The sequence below is a fragment of the Cryptotermes secundus genome, unplaced genomic scaffold (genome assembly GCF_002891405.2).
Source record: "Cryptotermes secundus unplaced genomic scaffold, Csec_1.0 scaffold344, whole genome shotgun sequence".
Taxonomy (NCBI): domain Eukaryota; kingdom Metazoa; phylum Arthropoda; class Insecta; order Blattodea; family Kalotermitidae; genus Cryptotermes; species Cryptotermes secundus.
In genome coordinates, this window is record NW_019742446.1 from 1158752 (window position 1) to 1175656 (window position 16905).

A 16905-nucleotide genomic window follows, 5' to 3' on the forward strand; every position below is an offset into this window, starting at 1 on the left:
CCCACCATAAGGAAATGGAAAATGATTCTTCAAGACAGCGCCTGAAACAGTTGGGCCATATTTTTTTCAGGGTCATAACTCCAACTCATTTATAAAATGAGGCCTGCAAGGTCACTCACGGATAAGAAGCCAGTTCAAAAGTGTTGTTTTCTTACTGAACAGGACCTGAAAGAAATATGAGCAAGAACATTATGGGTTCTTAACAAGTTAGCAGTTACACTCACACACAACTGAGAAGATACTGAGTGCCTTAATAACAAGAAGATACAGGTGATAATAAATAGAAACAACATAGTTAGGTGACAATACAGGTAGGGGAGAGGAGCTGTAGTGAAAACTTTCACAATTATAGATAAATAATGAAACAGTTGTTATTCTGTCATCGAATAATTCCTTATTTTAGAGAAGTTCTGTGAACACAACTGTACCTTGGTTCACCATAATTGCGTGTGACAGCTCTGAGTATAAGGAAACACTGGCATCCTATAACTGCAGCAGGAAACATTGCGCTTGTGAACACTGCCATGTGTAGGCAGAGCTATGGGACGGTTGCAACATGGTTTACAGCTCAGGAGTGAGTTACTGTTGGTCAAACAGCTTGAATCAACTCCGCGCAATGAATACCTATACAAGACTTTCACACTGGAGCTAAGAGAGAAGAGGGGAGAATCTCCCTGACAAAAGACCCATTTTGCCAGCCATTTAATGACCAGTTTATTACTTTAACATTTTAGCATCTTCAAAAACAAAACACTCCACTTCGAGAAACAAGAGTTTTTGAAAAAAAATCCTTTAAATAACTATATTAGGATTCGTGTTCACACAATTATGTTTGTACTGTTGTACCTATGTTAATCTGCGCTTGCGCGTTTCTTAAAACAGCTGCTACAACCGGAAGCATGAGGCTAGTCACGTGTGTTTATTACTACTAAATGCCTTTTGACAGAAATATATAGATATTCACAAACGTAGGCTTGCCTTTTATTTGTCACAGACACTTCCTGATAAAACGCGACACATTAATCAGACTGAAAGTACTGTCTGCTAAAGACATATTTTTATATACAAACGAAGTAAAATATAATCGTATACCTGGAATAGTGGAAACGAATATTTGAAAGACAGAGAAATTTTAAGGAAGGCAGTTTCTTCGAGGAAGAAAGTTGTGTGATGTGAGAGAGTGGGTCAGGATAATTTTGAGTGATGGTTCTATGTTTGAGCTACGTTGAACCATCGATTTATATCTGCTATTAGAGAGTTTAGTAAAACGAAATATTAGTAAATTAATTTTCCGTCTGGTCGTATGATGTTGATCTAGTTTTAAATCAACATTCCTTAAACTCTCGTATGCTCTAACTCATTTATTCATAACTTACAATAACTTAAATTTCTACGCAACAGTAAGTGAAATAAAGAGGGGAGACTTTCGCTGTTTGAATGATCGAATTTTCCATATTTTCGAAGGCTTGGAAGTCCGATTTAGGCCCGTTCACTTCTGCACTAATTACAGATGTACTTACTTTAATATTTAACCACAGATAAATTTCGTACAACACGCGTTCGTAGTAATTTTTAACGGTCTGTAGATTTTGTCAAGATTAGTGTTTTTGAGACTTTTTCTTAAGCGTAGGAGCATGAGAGCTGTTGTCGATACTATTATTGGCACTGTGCAGACCCATGCCGCCTGATATTTATGTCAGATTCACAATACATAGGCCTACTTGTGTACTTCTGGGGCTTAGACCTATTTTTCGTTTTTGCAGATTTAGGAGTTAAAAACTGTCTTGCTCAAATTTACATCGACTTGAAGAATACTATCTTTTTGGATATAACGCTGTGTAGTAGTAAATACAGGTTAGATCACGGAGGGTGTTATTATATGTCATACACACATATATAAAATCATTTATCAAATGATGCTGATACAGCTCTGATCCATAATGCTGTTCCCTGATGGATCTTAGGAACGTGACGCAGATTCCATTAGATAATGGCTGACGATGTCTTTATATATACATGGGTAATTTGTTCGTGTTTAATGATACTCTGTAAATCTTTTAGACTTTTTCGTCAACATGTTAGAGGTCTCAGGAACAAAGAGAGGTAGAGGAAAATGTTTGCTCCACCAACTTTAAAATGTTATGTTTAAAAGAGATACGATTTCGTGCCTTACAACCATTGACCTCCTGACTGGTACACCATCTTTCATTGTGAGGGCAGCGTATAAAAGAAAAACATGGTGGTAGCTTATTAATTTACCTTTCTGAAAGTGTTAGAAATTTTAAACGTTGGTGTGCACAGAATTTTATGATGAATGTGTGTTGTTAAATAGGTCGTCTCAGATTGCGTGTTAGAAATCGCTATTTTGTACCTGAAGCTAAACCTGATATTGCAAATAATCTTAGTTTCTGGAAAACAAATTTTAGGTGAAATATTGTTTCGATATTTTTATACATGTTTTTAACTTTCATTATTTTGAATGGAACGTGGTTTCTCTTTACCCAGCTGCCATTATTACTCGAAATTTAAGCCAGAAGCCATACACCTACACCAGTTACTTTGCACTTGGATTGATAATTCAGTTAGTATCAGTAATTTTAAGCGGCCTCCATAGTCTAGAGGTAACGTTCCCACCTCATGACTCGTAGTACGCGGGTTCAAACCCGGCGGAGGTCGTGGAATTTTTAAGGGCGGAAAAATTCAGGGAAGAAGTCCTCCGGGAGGGAGTTTAAGCCGTGGGTCCCGTGTCGTAGCTTTACGCCACGTAAAAGAACCTCACATCTCCTAAGGAGATCACTGAGCCAAATTCAAGGACATTTCTCGCCCAACAGTAGTCTCTTAACGCCTCTGATAGATGGGGGAAGCATTACAGATACCGCCAAGCCAGTAGAGGCCGAATTCGCTGGCTTGGTCGGGACTGATGGTAAGCACCAGTATCGGTAGGGTATAGAGACTGATAGAATATCATAGAGGGAAGCACAATAGATCAAACTGGTCGCGGTGCATGGGGAAATCCACCCTCTCCAATAACTAACTAATCTGTAATTTTACTCATTACGTTTTTTCAGTATTAGCTGCCGTATTGGTTTATTTATTAAAATATATTGTAACGTGGATGGTCAGAATGTTGCTAGGTAACGGGTTGCATAACCCCACTGTTTCCACTGCTGGGCGGAACGGCCAACACAGAAACCACTACATCCTCTATTGTTGAGTAACTTAGCAACCTATTTTACCACTCCTTGCCTAGCAATGGTTGTACATGTAACAATATTATCAGGATTTAATTCGAAATATATACTCGTTTAATTCTTTTCTTGTTGCCCACTTTGTTTTGTGTCGCCTGTATTTTATTTATTACTTATTTTTCTTTATGTTTTATCATGTGCTTGTTTCAGATATTTGTACTGTATCTGTAATGAAGAACTTGGATCTTTGTTACGAAGTAAAAAACAAATAATGCAATTACTGTTGTATAGGAAATATAAATCTTAAATTTATTACGTAATTTAAGTGAACACTTATTATAGGTTTCAGCTGTTGTAAAGCTCTGTAATGAATGAGTTTAAATGAATTACTTTTGCTTTAATCAGTAAAAGACCGCCTGTGTTGTCTAGTGGCCACAGTTCCTGGCTATAGATCCAGAGGTCCCGGGTTCTGTTCCCGGTTCTACCGGATTTTCTGAGAAATAGTGGGTCTGGAATGGGGTCCACTCAGCCTCGTGAGGATAACTGAGGAGCTTTTTCAAGGAAATAGCGGCTCCGGTCTAGAAAACCGAGATTACCGGCCGTGGGGATCCGTGATAATGTGACACCTTCTATCCGCAGAAGTCGGCACTAACTTCGAAGATAAGCGGCGGTCGCTCGGTCGGTATAGTTCGCTTGCGGACTGCAGGCCACGGAGTTTGTTTTTAATCAGTAGGAATATGTATATTTATAATAAGCTTTTAATCGCAGTCCCGTTTAATTTTGCACTCGAATGGTCTTGTCTGTTTCAATTCTGCTTCGAAGTTTACATTTCACTTCCATTTGACTATTTTATTAGCGAGCTTAATTGCGCGAAGTTGTAAGTGTGATCTGTGCCAATAGAATAACATTTCATATTTTCGTATTAACTACAGGGTGGGGCGCAGAAACTTCCTTTTTGTGAAGACGCATTGTGAAGGAGGGGGCGGTCGCAGAAAAGTGGGGATAGGCTCGGCGAACGCAACAGTCGCGGAAGTTTCTGTCTAATACCCCTCAGTAGGAAACATATGAGGTGGACGAGTGAGCAGCGTGCGTTTGCTGTCGAAGCCTATTTTTCGAACAACCATTCCTACGTGGCGGTGCAGCGTGCGTTCCGTACTCACTCCGGAATTAAGCCCAGAGGCCCGGTTCCCGACCGGAAATCGATTATTTTGTGGATAGAGAACTTTAGGACAATCGGGAGTGTGGTGAAAAAATCATCAGGACGACAACGGACCGTTACGACTCCAGAAAATGTGGAGGCAGTTCGACAGTCGATTTTGAGATCTCCAAGACGCTCCGCTCGCAAACCTGCAGTCGCCCTAGACATATCCAATTGTTCAATGCGCCGAATTCTTCACGAACATCCTCATTTCCATCCATATAAGATGGTTGTTGTGCAAGAATTGTCACCACGTGATTTCAAGAACCGAATAACGGCGTGCGAAACGTTATTGGAAACTTTGCCCCCTGACGCACTTGTTTTGTTTAGTGATGAGGCACATTTTCACCTATCCGGATATGTCAACAATCAGCATATGCGCTATTGGAGTGGTAACAATCCCAAAGAGCTCCAAGAGAGGCCACTTCACAGTGATAAGGTGACAGTATGGTGTGCGTTGTCGAGTGCTGGAGTTATTGGGCCTTATTTTTTTTGAAGAAGACAATCATGCAGTTACTGTCAATTCACAGCGGTATGTGGACATGATTAAAAACTTTTTCGAACCAGCTCTTGAAGAAATGCATCTAGGAAATGTCTGGTTCCAACAGGATGGTGCCACGGCCCACACAGCCCGTGCTTCGATGGCAAAGTTCCCCGGACGGCTCATCTCGCTTGGAGGTGAAATCCCGTGGGCAGCGCACTCACCTGATCTAACGCCCTGTGAATTTCTTTTATGGGGATACCTCAAGGCAGAGGTTTTTAAACATCGCCCCACAAACCTGCTTCAGCTGAAGAATGTTATTCGGTAGGAAGTAGCCCAAATTCCGGTGCACATGTTGGAACGTACAGAGTGAAACTTCAGAAAACGGTTGCATCAGTGCATAGAGAACGGTGGCCACCACCTTCAAGATATTTTGTTTAAAACTACATGATTTAAAACTTTAAAGTATGTTCTTTCATTAGCTAAACATAAATTTTGTCTATCAGCAATAATTTTTCTTTTATTCGCCTTCAAAAAAAGGAAGTTTCTGCGCCCCATTCTGTATTATAACTTGAAATTAAGCAAATAATAATAACAAAGCTTCAGTATCGAACGTGTTTCTGTGTCCTGTACCATATGCAAAGGGTTCTGCTTTCAAGTTTTCGCAGTAAGTCATTCCCGTGGACACTTTCTTGGAGAAATGGAACTCTGCCTTCCTTATACGAGTGTCCATTTATTACGTTGATTTTAATTGTACAAGTAAATACACATACCTTCATCAAAACTGAATGCATAACTTTATTTTCATCAAGCTGAATCAGTGTTTTGTAATCGCTAGCTCTTTTTAATGACTTATGATAAGATCTTCAAACAGTTGAGCTATTGCATGTCTTTTTGAATATGTGCAAGCTACATTATTTTAGTAAGAGGTAGAAGCATTTTTCTTACGTTGAAATTCTTAATAAGTCTGAAATGGCCGATGGCATTAGTGCTTTGCGTTGAATGAAACTGATATCACTGTATAACATTCACTGAAAGATCATTATAACAGAAACTCAATTAAGAAACTGAAGTGAAGAACTTAATTTTAATTTTAGTGCTTACCAAATATATAAAATAATTAGGATACAACCGTTTAATGAACTTAAGAAATATTCAGTAGAATATATTAAACTGGCCTACGTATTATTAACTGTAACTTGTTTAAAGCTGGCCTTAGGATATAAAAATATTTATGTTAATGTAAAGGCTATAATAAAACATTAAAATTGATGTTATGATGTTATGATTTGTATTCTATACTTTTTCCCCTTGGCACTACAGCCCCAGTGGGCCTAGGCCTACCTCGATGAACTTCTCCGATTCTGTCTTTAGTGTCTGTAATTTTCTTGCTTTTAGAATAAGTAGTATTTTTATCTTGTTGCTCTTGTTGCAGTGAGCGACCAAGAGATGGCTCTGCACGTTTACAGAAGAAGCAAGAGAAGGAAGGAAGAAGCACAAAACAGAGATGATAAAAATACATTTTCCTCACGCGCGTGGTTCCCTTTGTATGGCGGCTTTTAAGTTAATTGTGTAATGCGATGAACTGAGAAAATATTGCGGCGAGACCGATAACTGCCGCTGGGCAACTGGAAATTTTAATAAATTCAGTATCGTTAAAATAAACAGTTAATAATTTTCTGCTAGTGGGTTCACATAACCATCCCTTTATTATCTAAGACATGATGCTAATAGAATGAAGATATCCGATAAATTGGTATACTCCTAATTTTCCGACATCACAGTGAGCGAAGAAGTGAATTTGTTTCAGTGTATCTGGAAATGCGGAAGGGATTATTGTCTCCGAATTTACGAGTGGGTGACGTTGTGAGCGAAATGTTTGAAGCCATGAGAAATAGAAACTATGTCTATAATGGCGAGCTGTGTTACAAGGGGCATTTATGTTCAGTTCTTGTTGCTAAGTGACATTAACATCTGAAATATGTGCGCTTGAGAAAGGAACTAGTAAAAGAACATGGCCACGATGCGCAGCCATTGGACATGTATTGTTACAAGTAGGACTAATACGCCCTGGTGGTACTATTACGAACTAAAAAGTTAGTAATATAAGAGCTCTAGGCAACTTGATATTTGTTTTATCCCCTACCCACCACTGAGACTGGTGTACTGAATCGTTGTTTTCCAAGTTGTTTCTCGTAGTTTAATCTTGAAGCATTACATTGGCTCAATAATAAGACTTTGATTCGTAGAAATAAAATTGAGGGTGGATAGTGCCATATTAAAGTACTTTTCATTACCTGGCATTGGCAACAATACGCACAAATCTTTCCAAGTCATCACCAAGCAATAGAAACAAGTGATTATGAGCTGTGGTGCCAGTGATTTTTAATGAATAACATTTCTACTGTTACTGTGTCCCGTTGTGAATATTTCTATCGTAAGACAAGTGGATATCCTAGTGTGTTTTAAGGTAAAAGAAATTCAAAATACCTATGGATGCGCGTGTGAATGTTTGCTAAATCTCAAATAAATCCGTTTTAAAATAGAGTTATACAAGGCTCGAAGTTGCACGGAAGCTGCAGATGAACACAACAGTCTGTTATGTGGAATAACAAATAATTTTGAAGCGTTAACTACACAGTAACAGAATGCAAATGAAGGAATTTTCGCAGTATTAATTGCATTTTATTAGGATTCCAAATTTCAGAGTTTTATTAAGTGTTCCCCCCCCCCAAAAACATTCATGCACATTTTGAAGTATTAATTTACGTAACATGTAAGTTAAAAAAAAGTTTGTTTTCTTTGCGTAGTAAATGAGATTCACCGAGGTTATTTCGCGCTTATAAGGAAACACACAATACAACAGTGAATGGAGCCGCCAAAATAAATGTAGAATGAATGGATCAAGATAATACTAATTTAAACATCTACACACAAGAAACGTGAAGTAATTCACCAGATTCCTAAGATAAGTGAGTTAAGAACTTGGCACCAACATGGCCATCTCGAGATGTAGCTTTTGTGTGTTGGCGCTGCTGTGCCTCATGATGTGGAAAGGACTGTGCCAGAAGCCGAACTTGTCCGGCAACAAACGTCGGGACGTTTACATCGCTGGTTTCTTCCCGTACGGTCGTCATATTCCCGAATCCAGAGTAGGGCGAGGGGTAATGCCTTCCGTGATGCTTGCAGTGGACCACATCAACGAGAACCCATCGGTACTTCGCAACTACATGCTGCATATGTACTGGAACGACACTGAGGTAGGGTGCATCTTTCCATATTCAAACGCATTTGCAGCTCTTCTCTGTGGACAGTGCCACAGGAATTAATTTAATGCAGTTAATTTAGTGACCCCCTTTTCCATTTGACATAATTGCATTGGTAATATATTTTTGTCAACAGTTATTACAGTACACCAGTGACGGATATTGGATATGCTGTTATATTTGGTTCCTTCCATAAACAGGGGATATATGCTATAGGACTTTTAGCTTTTCGCATGAGCTAGGAACTTTTAATAAGAACAATCAATATTCTATCAGTATGTACAATTAAAAAAAACAATAATTGCGAATTATCAGGCGTAGAAATGTGAACTTAAGGACAAAAATAGGCTTACTAGGAAATTTTCGCAATATTTATTACTAGGAAGGAATTCGTATAATATCTTCTTAAACACTTCATATGAGCTACTAGTACGTGTATATTGTAACATCACCCATGAAAACCGGAATAGAAGAACCACAGTAGACGTTCATTACTAGACAACTACTCTGTAAAGATGTTCCAGCGGAAATGAGGGCGCGCTATAATTGAAGAGAGATGTTTTCTATGTGGTTCGTGCAGCGACCGTTGCTATGCAACGGCTCCGTAAACACGCCTCCTCAAAAATAGAGAGGTTGTGTTTTCTACGTGGTTCGTGCCGAGGGATTATGAAGAAGGACAAAGAAGATAGTTTGAGTCAGTTGAGTTTCGAGACGCCTGCTTTGGAGCAGGGAAATTGAATCGAGGAACTGCGGCATCAGAATTATTGAGTGCAGTTCAGTGGAGTTGAAAGTCTGACTGTGAAGAGAAGACTTTATGTGTGCTAAAATACCACGATATTCGGAGTGTGCAGTTAACAGTGAAACTGTTATAGTTCCTGTGTTAAAATCCGTTACCAGGAAAAGACTAGTGGAGCATGTAAGAGACAGAGGACACTAGTGTGTCTGTAACGGTGAACTGTAGGATGTGTAGATTACAGAGCGCGCTGCAATTGCCTGTAGTTCAGAGTGGTGCGCGTAAGATGTCAGTAAATCAAATAATACAATCTATACCTAATCTATATCTAATAGTCACCCTCCTGCACGTGAAAATAATGAATAAAAGTAATGGTCTAAGGCATGAACTGTCGTCGCCCGCTTGAATATTGGGATCGTGGGTTCGAATCCCAATCAAGACATGGATATCTGTGTGCGTTTATTCTGTGTTTGTGTTGTTCTGTGTGAAGGTAGTCGTCTTGCGATTGCTGATCTCCCGTCCAAGGAGTCCTACCGTCTGTGTAAAATGTGTACGAAACTGAAGAGGAGGCCAAGGCTCAGCAGAAGGATTGTATAGCCATTGATGACTGAAAGAACGAATAGCGTTTATATACAATAATTATAACTGAATGGCATGACATAGGGGTAAGACTGTAGACGCGTATTCGGATGGGGCTGAGTTCGAATCTCTGTCGGGATATCGGATATCTTGTTTGAGATGTTTGTGGTCTTCTTCAGTTCCTTGACGCAAAATCTTGGATTAGGCTACGACTGATTCCTTCAGAACTCTTTTTTCTTCATCATTCTTCGAAGATGAATAGTCCAGTTACTTGACAGCATCATAATTTCTCCTCTTTTCTCCAAACAAATTATGAGCCATTCCTGTGTTATTAGTATTCCTTATGTGACGAGAATTCTAATGTAGTCAACCTTCGGGTTTACGCCCGTGTAAACCCATAATTCTGGAAGAGGTCCATAGAGTTATGCTGCACTAAACGCGTATTTTACAAATATACGCACAAGGGTCGTTATGTGCGTTATCGATACATAAAGTAAATCTCCGTAGAAGAGGCTCGCATTTTACTTGTAAACATTTCTACGTAACCACGTGTTCCATTTTGGTTCTAAGAAGTCATTTCCTCCAGAATGAAACCAACTCCTTGAGTTTTAATCTAAGCACAAACTTCATGACAGGAAAATCTATACCAGCAAAGAATTTTCTCGAGGAATATCAACAGAAAATATCTACCATGGGGCCAGGTCGGAATTGCAGGTTATATTGTAGAGTTCCCGAATACAGCCTCTCAGAGAGCTCTGAAACATGTCTTGTTTTTGAGACGGTGCCATTTTTATGGAAAAAAGATTTTCTTATTAAGGTGTGTAGCACACATTTCATCAGGAGTACATGCTCTCTAACCAGAACACATATCCACCATCTTCATAGCAGATTTCTGGACAGAAATTTTGCTCGGCTTTGGGGGTCTTTATAATTCTGTTTGCTTATCGCATTCTCGTAAAGAGCCGAGACTCATAATGGTATTTTACGGAAGCTTTTTGCAGCATTATATTATTGTATATTATTGTATACATATTAAAAAAACCCACAAATTTTCATCAAAGAATTTAAATTGGCATATTTTTGTTCAAGGTCAATATTTTCTGTACCGAAACAATGTCAGAATTAGCCGTAGTAATTTGTTGAATAATGAGAAATACAAGAATATTTAAACAAATATTTCATGTGATTGAGATTTTTTTCTTCAATATTTGAACCTCAGATATGTAACATATTTCCTGATCAAAATCTCCGATAGGTCCTCGAAATCTGAAATCATTGCCATTTAGTCCCTTTCAAATTTGAAATATTTATGTCAGTTATATTTTATAGTTATATGGTAAGATGGTTAATAAACATTCTTAAGATCACGAATTCCGTGTTTTGCTTTCTTCTATCTCTGATCAGTGTTAAAGCTCGCCAAAGTTACGGAAAGAGTGCAACAAGCCGTGAAGATTGCGCCGTCAGTGTGGACGTGAGAAAGTCATTGGGTGCTTGCAGCCAAAAGATGTCTCTCCTTGTCGCTGTACTATGACCAGCCCAGTCTCTTGTCACTTTCATACGAATGTAGTTAGAGCGACGATCCTAGTTGAGATTACAAATTAGAGCGGTTATCAGAAGAGGTTAATTCTGAATAAAGCTATTTTCCATTTCGAAATGTGCTATTGCATTTTACAACGAAAAATAGGAGGCGTTATTCACCAATAGATGCAGCGACAGATAATATATCATTCGCAATATGTAGGCATATTCTAGGTGTATCCATTTCAAATTTCAGATTCTTTGCTACAGTGATTCATTATCAAACCGAAAGCGATATAGACATTTTATGAAGTCATCATACTGTTTTTTTGTAGTCTCCAAACTATTATCGTAACATAAATTATATGCTTTTTCGAGGTTCTAATATGGTACAACATTTCAAAATATTATAACCTGTTAAGCGATTATTAGTGCTGCACCGACGTCACAAGTTCGTACGTCCACCATGTTATCACTGAGAGCATGAAATTAAAATGAAGACGGTTTTGGTGCTCTTTATTGACAAATTGTTCGTAAAAAATTGTGAAAATCAGCCAGGTGTTTGAAAGGTTGAAAGTGCAGACACACGCACACACAGACAGCGTGGTGCTTTCACAAGACTGTTTTCTGTTGTTGAGGAGCTAAGCTAAAATTTGTGAAGCAGGATCATACTTTCCATTACTTTTTAGACAAAGTACATAATGTCAATATTAGTTTATTTTCTTCTCTGAAGAAAATGTTTGGAGCTAGGAAACAGTGGTAAGGGGAACACGGGGTAATGTTTGTTTGTATGAAGCTTCGTCATTCATATATCTGAGCAAATATCATTTGACTGATTATTAGATAACGCTAGATATTTGATCACAGTAAGGAGTTAGGGCCGGTCATTGTAGCCCAGCGTTCTAAGGCATGCACTGTCTTCGCTCGCTCGGAAGCCGGAATCGTGGGTTCGAATCCCACTTAAGCCATGGATATTTATTGTTTTGTGTGTGTGTGTGTGCGTGCGCGCACATTTTTCTGTGTTTGTGAAGAGGTAGAGGCCTTGCGACAAGCTGATCACCCGACCAAGGAGTCCTAACGGATGTATAAGATCTATTAAACCGAAGTGAAACAGATTTTCATGGAGGTAGGCCAAGGCCAAAATTGGGGCTGTGGCGCCGAAAAAAAGGAGCTTGCCCTGAAAGTAAATGAAGAGAAAATTAAGTAGGCCTATAAGTTTATGTTTTATCAATAAAATAGAGAAAAAATAAAAGCATTAATATAGGTAATATATATCTTTAGAAAATGTAGTAAATTTGAAATGAAAATTGTAATTACTAGGAAATTAATTGCATATTAGGGTATGGGAGTGATTTCTGTCATCAGTTTAGAATACTTTGTTCACCAGTCTGCCAGGTAAGAAAGTAGAAATTGAATCATACACAACCCTATTATTGGGGCACGCGGTAGTGCAGTTGGTTGAGGCACTATGCTACAAGCCGGAAGGTCGCGGGATCGAATCCGGATGAGGTAATTGATTTTCTCAATTGACCTAATCCTTCCAGGCACATTATGGCCCAGGGGTCGACACAGCCTCTAACAGAAGTGAGTACCAGGAATATTCTTGGAATGTTCTTGGGGATAAAGGGTGGACAGCGCGTAAGGCTGACAACCTCACCGCCATCTGTGAGCCGATTGTCTAGAAAATGTGGGAACCTCAACATCTCACAACCCCATGGGCCTCCATGGTCTGTTACAGGGATTACTTTACTTCTTTTTACCCTATTATTACTCGTTGCTTTGTCTTGTCGTGAAATTTGGTTTCTCGCCTTAATGGAAGAACATAGATTAAAGGTATCTGAGAAGAAGATACCGAGGGTAACATTTGGAGATAAAATCTGGAAAGAAGCAGGAGGTTACAGAAAATTGTATAGAGAAACATTTCGTAATTTATGGTCTTTCGCTAGATACTATAGTGTTCAAATCACGGAACGTAAGATTGAACTGGATATGTAGCACAGACGTGAACGCTGAAACCTTGAGACAGACCATAGGGTAGTCGGGGTAGAATGGATGCCAGCTTCAAAATTCATCCTAAAGACAGTGACTTCCGTTGAATTATCCCCGGCTTTGTCTTTGAGCTGGCATTATCTCAAGCGAGTGGGTTACATTGCAAAGTCCTCAACCTGAAGGACCAGAAGATATGACTTTTGGGTCACCTTCCCCCCCTACTCCCGTAAGTTCGCCTTCTCAATCTCCAACGAAGACTCTTACCAAGATATGTTCGAGTAGCACGCCCTTATGACCACGGTAATGAACCTTCAGGTTCCAGAGAAGGAGAAGACTAACTTCATTGAATAAGAGGCTGTTAACTTCTCAGTAAGGACCTTCTTCCATTAAATTAAATGCATATGCTCTACAGCGGCTTTGTTGTAGGACATTTAAATATATTCTTCTACCTTTAATAAAGTTGTATAATTTGGATATGATACGTAAATCTAGCGTCAGGCATGGTAAGTGTTCAGAAATGTACGTATATCTTACTACACAGAACGTTTTTATGTAGCGGTTAGTCGCTGGCTTCCCACCGCGGCGGCCCGGGTTCGAACCCGGGTCTGGTCAAGTGGGATTTGTGGTGGACAAAGTGGCGCTGGAGTAGGTTTTCTCCGAGTACTGCGGTTTCCCCTGCTAATCTTCATTCCACCAATTGCTTCACAATCACCCTCACCTATTATCTGGGGCTGGTACAATAGGCCAGAAGTGGCCGCAGTACAGGGGACTTAGTACCACCACACTAGCAATAAAAAAAGTAAGGTAAATTTATCCTTGTGCTTAACTAATTAAGCACTACACCATGAAGACGTATGGGGGAGGGGATGCACAGACCCACGTTTTCTTGACCTCGGCAATAGTTGGAGGTGAGTGGTCACCTTCACGCCCCGGGTCCTTTGTTCCCGGGGAACAACCCCCGGTACCCATTGGATAGGAGACTGGGTGGGTTCCAGAGCCGGTATGGACGAAATTGAGAAGTAAATATTCTTGCTCTCATCTGGACAAGAACCCCAACTCCTTGGTCGTCCATCTCGTAGCCAGTCGCTATATTTGTATTGAAATTTGTTTTGCTTGTTATCCTCATATTTTACGAAATACTGTACGATATGTTATTGCGATTTACTGTTCTGTCAAGAAAACCATTTTTATCTTGTGACTGAGCAAAGTGACCCGGCGAAAAAATGCTTCATACTTACATTCGGGAGTCATCCGGTTCGAATTTTATCCGGAACACTGGCTATTCTGAATTACGCCCTTTGTGATTTTTCTAAGACCCTATAGGTGAATGCCTGGTTATTAGTTTAAAGTAGGCCACGACCTCTTCTCTCAGATATTTTCTAATTAATTATTCATTGATTGTTTTACAATTTGGCACCGCATAATCTGAACTGGTGACACCGTTGTTAACTGAAACATAAATAAAAATGAACATTATCTGATGGTCTGCCTTTTTCTCGCAACGAAAAACTACTCACTCGGGGAACGTCGTGTAACAATACGGCAGCATTTGTTACCTTTAGCAGTGCTCAGTTCTTCTTAGCTGTCACTCAGTTCGATTTACAATAATTTCATTGCCGATTCATTGCTACGTCCGGTGCTTAAAAGGTGTTCTAATTGCAGGTGTCCCGAGAACCTATGATTTATATCTCCATATCCCAGTCGAAACATTAGCTTCATGAAGGAAATATGCTAAGTATAAATAAGGTTGCAATTCTGATATGATCATTTCTGTCAGAGGTTATGCAGGTTGTAAGCGTCAAGGTGCCATGACTTTGTGTAATACAAAGAAAAAGTAACCAAGAAAATATTTGGACGTGGGAGAGATTAGGAAAGATGAGAATTTTGAGTGATAACAAAAGGCATCTTAATTTGCACAGCACATTTAAAACTGCTAGGGTCTTAAAATGAAAGAAGTTTTAAGATGTAGAATTTGAGGTTCTTATGTCGTTGGTTATGAAGTGTTCATTCTTCTGTTATATAACACCATGTAGTCCGTTGAAAGTCAGCTGACGTTTCGGAGGACCAGGTCGCTTCCATTTTTTAGACTGAAGATTAAGCCAAACAAGAAATCAGTATGAAGCAGCAGCCAACAGTGCTTTCTGCTTTATACTGGTTTCTTGCCTGGATCATTCTTCGAACACGAAGATGAAGGTAACCTGTTCCTCCGAACCGTCGATTGATTTTCAGCTGACTGCGGGCCGGTGTATCCGAGAAGAGAGAGGAACCATTTAAGCTTTAAGATGATCTGGAAAGAAGAGGAAGTGCATATTGAAGTCTTGCTGAGAAAAGCCTGGAACACTAAATGAACATTTGGAAGACCGTAGAGGGGAGGAGGCTCTAATTTGTTTTTCCTTGGCACCACAGCCCCAGTGGGCCTAGGCCTACCTCCATGAAATTCTCCTTTCACTTCGGTTTTTCTAGATCTTAGACATTCGGTAGGACTTCTTGGGCGGGTGATCAGCTCGTCGCAAGGCCTCTACCTGTACACAAACACAGAAAAACGCACACACACAAACTAAGCATCCATGCCTTGAGTGGGATTCGAACTCACGATCCCGGTTTCCAAGCGAGCGAAGACAGTACATACCTTAGACCCTACGGCTACCGTGACCGGCTTTGGTTATGTTACCGCAGGATAATTTAATTAGTTCACTAATTCGCTTAAATACTTACATACCTATGCATATAATTATTTTCCATCGGATTCGTTAACCCCTTCCTAGCAGTTTCCCCAGTCTGTGCTAGTTTTCAGGTGGCAGTTGCACGAATTCATAATGAATATCGGCTTTCAATCAGTTAGCTAAACGGAAACTCTAACCATTGGACCGCCAAATTAATTAAAACTTACGCTGTTATATCTGCGTTTGTATTACGAGCTTAAACCCAGGTATACTGTATAAATGTTACTACTACGATTTATTGACTTCTTTATATACCTCGGAGACCACAACCAGCACTTCTGATGACGTCGAACCCTTGCATAATCTATTGTAAGCAGCTAGACCTAGCAGAGTTTCAAGCAAGAGTGTCACTACAGTATATTCCTCCAACTCGTTCATTTTCCCTTTCTAGACGAGTGAGTTAATATTTTTAATATAAACCAATTTTAACTAGTACACCGGACTAATGTATAACTCAGCAATAACCACAGTGCGTCTTCCAGATCTAGGGTATATTAATTTATAGGCGTGTATTACACACGAGAATGAAGAAAAATCCATACGGAATTCTGAATTCTGTAAGAAGGAGCCTGCTTGGTAGACTTAGATGTAGATAAGGTAAATGGTGAATTTGTCTCTGTGCTTAACCAGTTAAGCACTACACCATGAAGTCGTATGGGGAGTGGGTATATAGATCCGTATTTTCTGGACTTCGGCACTAGTTGGAGGTGAGCGGTCAGTTTCACGCCCTTGTCGCTTAATCCCCAGGGAAAGGGACCCGGTACCCTTTAGATAGGAAATTTGGTGAACCCCAGAGCCAGACTAGACGAATTTTAGAAGAGAAAATTTTTGTCCCCACCTGGACTCAACTCCGAACCCTCGGTCGTCCAGCCTGTAGCCAGTGGCTACACCGCCTGCGCTATCCCGGCTCCTCACGTCCAGCCCGTAGCCAGTGGCTACACCGCCTGCGCTATCCCGGCTCCTCACGTCCAGCCCGTAGCCAGTCGCTATACTGACTGCGCTATCCCGGCTCCTCACGTCCAGCCCGTAGCCAGTCGCTATACTGCCTGCCCTATCCCGGCTCCTCACGTCCAGCCCGTAGCCAGTGCCTACACCGCCTGCGCTATCCCGGCTCCTCACGTCCAGCCCGTAGCCAGTGGCTATACCGGCTGCGCTATCCCAGCTCCTCACGTCCAGCCCGTAGCCAGTCGCTGTACTGACTGCGCTATCCCGGCTCCTCACCTCCCGCCC

General features: G+C 40.2%; 1 protein-coding gene across 3 annotated transcripts in view; it reads left to right on the forward strand.

Moving 5' to 3' along the window:
• The window catches only part of LOC111873177 (gamma-aminobutyric acid type B receptor subunit 2), a 691722-nt gene that overhangs the window by 15500 nt on the left and 659317 nt on the right, over window positions 1-16905 (forward strand). For all 3 annotated transcript variants that reach the window (XM_023867674.2, XM_033754991.1, XM_033754992.1), the window contains exon 2: window positions 6303-8127. In XM_023867674.2, coding sequence (XP_023723442.1) covers window positions 7864-8127 — 264 coding nt within the window. In that variant the 5' untranslated portion in view covers window positions 6303-7863. The remainder of the gene's footprint in view (window positions 1-6302; window positions 8128-16905) is intronic.